This window comes from Zophobas morio, unplaced genomic scaffold (assembly GCF_036711695.1).
Source record: "Zophobas morio isolate AGI-343-1 ecotype UQ-CSIRO unplaced genomic scaffold, CSIRO_AGI_Zmor_V1 ptg000002l, whole genome shotgun sequence".
Taxonomy (NCBI): Eukaryota; Metazoa; Arthropoda; class Insecta; order Coleoptera; family Tenebrionidae; genus Zophobas; species Zophobas morio.
The window spans coordinates 7083746-7091024 of NW_026972107.1; the positions used below are offsets into that span (position 1 = coordinate 7083746).

Here is a 7279-nt window from a genome sequence, read left to right on the forward strand (position 1 = left end):
TCTGTTGTACAGTACATTTAGAGGTAATAGTCATACATACTATGGACAACAAAGTGAGGAAAAAGCTGTCAAGTGTTTTGAAATAAATAAAAGTATAAAAACTGAACGGTGTGGCTTGTTTATTTGAAAACAATTTCATTACTTGGCTGCTAGTCCAGCCAGGATTCTAGAGGATATGAGTGCATTAGTTGAATTTAAATGCCCTTCAAAATCGCAAGATTTGTCTCCCGAAAAAGCGGTTAGAAAAAAAATAATCAAATTTTGTACATTGACAGACAGAGAATTGAAAGTAAAAAAAAATCATGATTACTACTTTCAAGTCCAATGCTTGTTACGGGTATTTCACTAGTTTATTTTGTTGTGTGGACACCCAAACGAATTAATATAGAAAAAAAAACACGAAGAAATATGTAAAAAGATGGCAGATAAACTGATTCAAGAAGAAAGAGGAACCTGCCTTTGCGAGAGATGTTTTTAAAATAAATAAAATTTGTTTCTATTTTTTTATGTACTTTAATAATTTATTAGGAGTACATTTTTCATCACCAAGACTTGCATATTTTTACTATAAATATATTTTGAAAATGATTTCTCGGCAAATGAAAACATATACGAGCACTTTTTTCGAGTAAAAAAAGAAGGGAGAAGTTACTGGGCGTAGGAACTTTTTAAAACACCTCCTTTCTGGGATAAGTAGTAGATACACTTAGCTACTTATACGTGTTAAACAAAAGCTGTATTTTATATATTTTTTATTATTGTGATAAATATGTTTATTAGTTTTATTAATTAACAAAGCAAAATATATATTAACAATAATATTACAATGAATTTTTAGTAATCATGTGTATTGAATTCAGGATTCTGAGTGGAGTAAAAATATTATAGTTCCCCAGTTTTAATTCGGTTTTATGATAGTACCTCATTGCGTAAAAGTTAATTTCCTTAACAATAGATTACTAGGGCCGGTCCTGGCGGCTTGTTATAAAACTGAGTTCCTTGCCATAAATTAGAAAAATCAGCCGAGAACTCTAACAATCAACTTATGGTAGAGCAGGCCATAAAGGGTTTTACCTGGAAAGTCGCTTCCGTAAATTTTAGTGGCGCTCCTATCGGCAAAGTACTGAACTAACTGCTCAAGTTCTGTCGAATTGATACCCATTTTTTTCAATAATTGTTAGTTTTTGTTAAAAACTCTGCTAACCAATAGATCATTAATTTTCCTCTGATATTCCTGTTAAAATTATTCGACGTATTTTGCGTTAATATGTGGTATATTTTGATTTTAATAAACACATTATTATTTAAACAAATTGTACCACTAACAATCATTTAATGACTCTGCGCCCTGTAAAAAGTGATGTTTTATCCATGTGCGAATTTTCAAGCGATTCTATGATGGTTATGACTCAAAAAACTTGAAAAGAAAACATACAATGGTGCTTTTTTTACGATATTTCTCAGCCATATTTTTTTAGTGGATTGAACTGGTCTCTGCGCTCTAGAATATGAAAAAAGCTGCAGTCTGATGTATGATACATCTATATTAATATCATTTTTTCATACAAAAAACCAAAAAAATGTTATACCTCGTCTAGCGAATCCCCTTAACTTGCATTAATATCGCTGCAACGTAACTGTGTTTATCCGAATTGAAATATTAATAACGCCTTTAAACATTATTCTTAAATAATTTTGTTTTCTCACTCGAGTATTGGATGTTTCACAGAAGACTTAACTTTGTTTCGGAATTATTTATTTATAAACATTCACCGCAGAAACTTGAAACAACTATTATATTATTCAACGAAAAATATTGTACGGCTACTAAATACACCAAACGTCAAAAACCTTTCTTAAAAAAAACTGTTAACAATGAAATTTCTTGTGTTGAGCTTTGAATTATTCTGAATTTTGCCCAGCTCAAGCTCTAAATAATTTGCACTATCATAAATTATTCCCCGTTTCGACTACATCCAAACCATAATCAGTGTTTGTTTGCGCCCATATCCGCCACGAGCTGCATATCCAATAAAGCAAATGGACGCGACGTGTACCTGCCATTGTTCCCCAGGAGCCGAAATTTCCACCTGTCCCTGCGAAGGCTTTCAGCCTGATGAGAAACCAATTACATTTATCACCTACCGAGACGTTAAACTCTCTTCCTTCTGTTTTGTCGTCGGAACAACACAATCAACTTCGTCTTGAAAAATTAAACTCGCTCGTGGATGCCACCGCTGCGACTCCTCCGTCGCTCTCAACTTTCGAACGTCATTTTTGAGGAAACTACTTCGCTCCGGATTTTTGTTTCGTGCTCAAGTCTTTTAACACGTCTGGAGCGATTCGTCGGAACGAGCACTTCAAGTAAACAACATCGATTACCCTCCAACTCCAGAGGTGCCGTTGCAAATCCAGGTGAATTTCGAAATCGTCTCGGAGTGAAATGGGGCGCAGTCCACATCAAAGCGCTCTTTGCGAGCATGAAGCCCGATCAAAAATTAAGGGAGCTTCGTGGGGATTGTTCGCGCTGAATGTGTCCCACGATGCGTTTTTTAATAATTGACGGTTTTAATTTTTTAGAGAAATCTCGGCCCAGATTTAAAATGCAATTTTTTAAGCTGGTTTTAGAACTTGGTGTAACCCTGCAACATAGTTGTATTCTCGGAATTAAAAAAAGGAAGAGAAGTTTTTGCGATAATGTTTAAAATACTTAAAAGATAATAAATTTTAGAAGAAAGATAAATGAAGAACGACCGAAGACACACAATGATTATGTAGTGGGGCTTTTATCTCAGTTTGACCTCATTTGAACTAAGCTAGAAGCTCCACTACTTTTTACCAGGCGTTTGACGTCGCCTTGTGCTTGGCTGACCTGACCCCTTCGAGTGAGGTCTATTCCAGTATAAAAGTCCAGATTCATAAATTAAATACCAAATAAAACGATTAAACACAACAGTCCAAGACGTCAAACTTGAATTTTGATTCTCGAAAGAGAGCGTGGGTTGGAATCCCACACTTGACAGTTTTTTCGCCGATTTATAAATGAAATACCAATGCAACAATTAACTACGGTCAGGTTGGCTTAGCGGTATAACGCCGCAGCTTCAAGCTTTGATTCTCTAGAGAGTGCGTGGGTTCGAATCCTACATCTGACAGGTTTTTTCTCTGCGAATTGATTAGTAGAGAAGTACAGATTTATAAATTAAATACCAAATAAAACAATTAAACACAACAGTCCAAGGCGTCAAATTTGACTTCTGTTTTTCGAAAGAGAGCGTGGGCTGGAATCCCACACCTGACAGTTTTTTTTCATCGATTTATATGTGAAATACCAAATATGGCTATTAAGTACGGTCAGGTTGGCCGAGCTGTATAACATGTCAGCTTTAAGCTCTGATTCTCGAGCGAGAGCGTAGGTTCGAATCCCACACCTGACAGTTTTTTTCTCTGCAATTTGCTTAGATCAATAATTCTGCATTTCGGTTTTCATGAATAGTGCGAAGTATCAGTTCTGCGGAAATTTTGTTTTGCGTTTAAATAAAGCACATTTTAATGCTACATATGTTATTTATTGAGGAAATATTGAACATATACAATTGTAAATATATTTAACATTATTTAATGAACCGAAGCATTTTTACTAGATATATGATTATCACATGCTAGGACTGGAGACAGATGATGAAAGACAGGGAGAGATGAACGGAGATAGATAACCAAAGACAGAAAACGAAGGATACATGACGAGGGACAGACGACGAAAGAAGAGCAAGGGGATGACAGACACTAGGAGAAAGACGATTAAAGGCAGATGTTGGAAAAAAGACAACGCACATACTATAGAAGATGAGGACAGATGAGTGAAGGCAGATTACAAAAGATGGGAGCTATGGAAAAGAAGATAGACGAGAAAAAATATGACTTGTAACAGATAACAAAGGGGAGATATATAGAGAGCTAATAAAGGATAGGGAAAGCCAGACGACACAAAATAAAAAATAAAAGAAAAAAAAATGAATAGTGTTTGAAAAAAATTGTAGATAGAATACTAAAAGCAGTGACTGAAAACAGACTACAGACAATAAAAAGCGGAATACAGAGGATTAGCGATAGACGATTGAATATGGACGGAGGACATATGGACGACGAGAAAGAAATAACAAGCAATATATGACGAAATACAAACAAAGGAAGACAAATTGGAGATGGCAGACCACAAAAAATAAGTGACGAAAGATAGATGACTGAAGACAGACGAGACACTAGAAACCTACGATTGAGAACAGGTGATGGGGGACAGACAAGGAAAGACAGATGCTGGAATGAAGGAAATGGAAGATCAATGTTTGAAGAAACACGACGGAAGATAGACTACTACGAACAGAACATTGGAACTAGATGACGAAAGACATAAATTGAAGGAGACACGACTAGGAACAGGTAACGGAAGAAAAACAAGGGAAAATATCCAAGGGAAGGTGTAACAGAAGACAGATAGTGATGGTAGACATTGGAAGACTGACAACGCACTATAGACAACTGAGACAAAGCTAGACGACGCAAAATAGAAACTCAAAGAAAGAAAAATGAAGAGTCTTTGAAAAAAATTGAAGATAGAATATTGAAAAGAGTGACCGAAAACAAACTACAGAAGACAAAAAGCGGAATACAGACGACTGGCGATAGACAATTGAATATGGATGAAGGAATGCAGGCGACGAGAAAGAGATAACTAGGGATATATGACCCAATACAGACAAATGAAAACAAATTGGATATGGCAGACGACGGAAGATAAATGACGAAAGATAGATGATTAAGGACAGACAATGTTGTAGCTAGATGACTGAAAACGACGACGAAAAAGAAATGGCACTTGAGACCGACGATTGAGAACAGATGATAGAGGACAGACAAGAGAAGACAGGTGCTGGAATGAAGTAAATGGAAGATTTATATCTGAAGAAAGATGACGGAAGACAGACTATTAGGAACAGACGATCAGAACTAGACCACGAAAAACAGAAATTGAAGGAGACACGACTAGGAGTAGGTAACAGAAGAAAAACAAGAAAAAATATCCAAGGAAAGGTGTAACAGAAGACAGATAGTGATGACAGACATTGGAAGAGTCACAACGCACTATAAGCGACTGAGACAAAGCTAGACGACGCAAAATAGAAATTAAAAGAAAGAAAAATGAAAAGCCTTTGAAAAAAATTGAAGATAGAATACTGAAAATATTGACCGAAAACAAACTACAGAAGACAAAAAGCGGAGTACAGACGACTGACGATAGACGATTGACATGGATGAAGAAATGCAGATGACGAGAAAGAGATAACTAGGGATATATGACGAAATACAGACAAATGAAAACAAATTGGGGGTAGATAACAGAAGATAAATGACGAAAGATAGGTGATTAAGGACAGACGATGTTGTAGCTAGATGACTGAATACGACGCCAAAAAAGAAATGATACTTGATACCGACTGTTGAGAACAGATGATAGAGGACAGACAAGGGAAGACACATGCCGGAATGAAGGAAATGGAAGATCAATATCTGTAGAAAGACGACGGAAGACAGACTACCAGAAACAGGTAATCAGAACTAGACGACGAAAGACAGAAATTGAAGGAGACACGACTAGGAGTAGGTAACAGAAGAAAAACAAGGAAAAATATCCAAAGAAAGGTGTAACAGAAGACAAATAATGATGACAGACATTGGAAGAGTGACAACGCACTATAGACGACTGAGACAAAGCTAGACGATGCAAAATAGAAATTAAAAGAAAGAAAAATGAAGAGTCTTTGAAAAAAATTGAAGATAGAATACTGTAAAGATTGACCGAAAACAAACTACAGAAGACAAAAAGCGGAATACAGACGACTGGCGATAGACAATTGAATATGGATGAAGGAATGCAGACGACGAGAAAGAGATAACTAGGGATATATGACGGAATACAGACAAATGAAAACAAATTGGATATGGCAGACTGGCAGACGACGGAAGATAAATGACGAAAGATAGATGATTAAGGACAGACAATGTTGTAGCTAGATGATTGCAAACGACGACGAAAAAGGAATGGCACTTGAGACCGACGATTGAGAACAGATGATAGAGGACAGACAAGAGAAGACAGATACTGGAATGAAGGAAATGGAAGATTTATGTCTGAAGAAAGATAACGGAAGACAGACTACCAGAAACAAACGATCAGAACTAGACGACGAAAGACAGAAATTGAAGGAGACACGACTAGGAGTAGGTAATAGAAGAAAAACAAGGAAAAATATCCAAGAAAAGGTGTAACAGAAGACAAATAGTGATGACAGACATTGGAAGACTGACAACGTACTATAGACGACTGAGACAAAGCTAGACGACGCAAAATAGAAACTCAAAGAAAGAAAAATGAGGAGTCTTTTAAAAAATTTAAGATAGAATACTGAAAAGATTGAGCGAAATCAAAACTACAGAAGACAAAAAGCGAAATACAGACGACTGACGATAGACGATTGACATGGATGAAGGAATGCAGACGACGAGAAAGAGATAACTAGGGATATATGACGAAATACAGACAAATGAAAACAAATTGGGGGCACACAACAGAAGATAAATGACGAAAGATAGATGATTAAGGACAGACGATGTTGTAGCTAGATGACTGAATACGACGAAGAAAAAGAAATGATACTTGAGACCGACGGTTGAGAACAGATGAAAGAGGACAAACAAGGGAAGACAGATGTTGGAATGAAGAAAATGGAAGATAAATGTCTGTAGAAAGACTATGGAAGACAGACTACCAGGGACAGATGATTGGAATTAGATGACGAAAGACAGAAATTGAAGGAGACATGACTAGGAACAAGTAACGGAAGAAAAACAAGGGAAAATTTCCAAGGGAAGGTGTAATAGAAGACAGATAGTGATGACAGGCATTGGAAGAATGATAATGCACCATAGACGACTGAGGCAAAGCTAGACGACGCAAAATAGAAACTAAAAGAAAGAAAAATGAAGAGTCTTTGAAAAAAATTGAAGATAAGATATTGAAAAGAGTGACCGAAAACAAACTACAGAAGACAAAAAGCGGAATACAGACGACTGGAGATAGACGATTAACTATGGATGAAGGAATGCTGACGACGAGAAAGAGATAACTAGGGATATATGACGAAATACAGACAAATGAAAATAAATTGGACATGGTAGACAACAGAAGATAAATGACGAAAGATAGATGATTTAGAACAGA

The 7279-nt window shown here is 36.3% G+C and overlaps 1 protein-coding gene across 1 annotated transcript; it reads left to right on the forward strand.

Moving 5' to 3' along the window:
* The first annotated feature begins 4944 nt into the window (after nucleotides 1-4944).
* LOC135121264 (uncharacterized) lies at nucleotides 4945-6523 on the forward strand. The gene is made up of 4 exons (XM_064045875.1): nucleotides 4945-5053; nucleotides 5509-5606; nucleotides 6130-6283; nucleotides 6456-6523. Exons 1-4 carry the CDS (start codon nucleotides 4945-4947, stop codon nucleotides 6521-6523), a joined length of 429 nt encoding a protein of 142 aa, XP_063901945.1.
* The last annotated feature ends 756 nt before the right edge of the window (nucleotides 6524-7279 follow it).

Bases quoted from the DNA above. Each gene is read 5' to 3' on its own strand.
- LOC135121264 (XM_064045875.1), top strand. From the start codon at position 4,945: ATGGAAGATTTATATCTGAAGAAAGATGACGGAAGACAGACTATTAGG. The intron at 5,054-5,508 runs GTAACAGAAGAA...TGTTGAGAACAG, and splicing joins GGAGACACGACTAGGAGTAG to ATGATAGAGGACAGACAAGG. The intron at 6,284-6,455 runs GTAATAGAAGAA...AAAAAATTTAAG, and splicing joins GGAGACACGACTAGGAGTAG to ATAGAATACTGAAAAGATTG.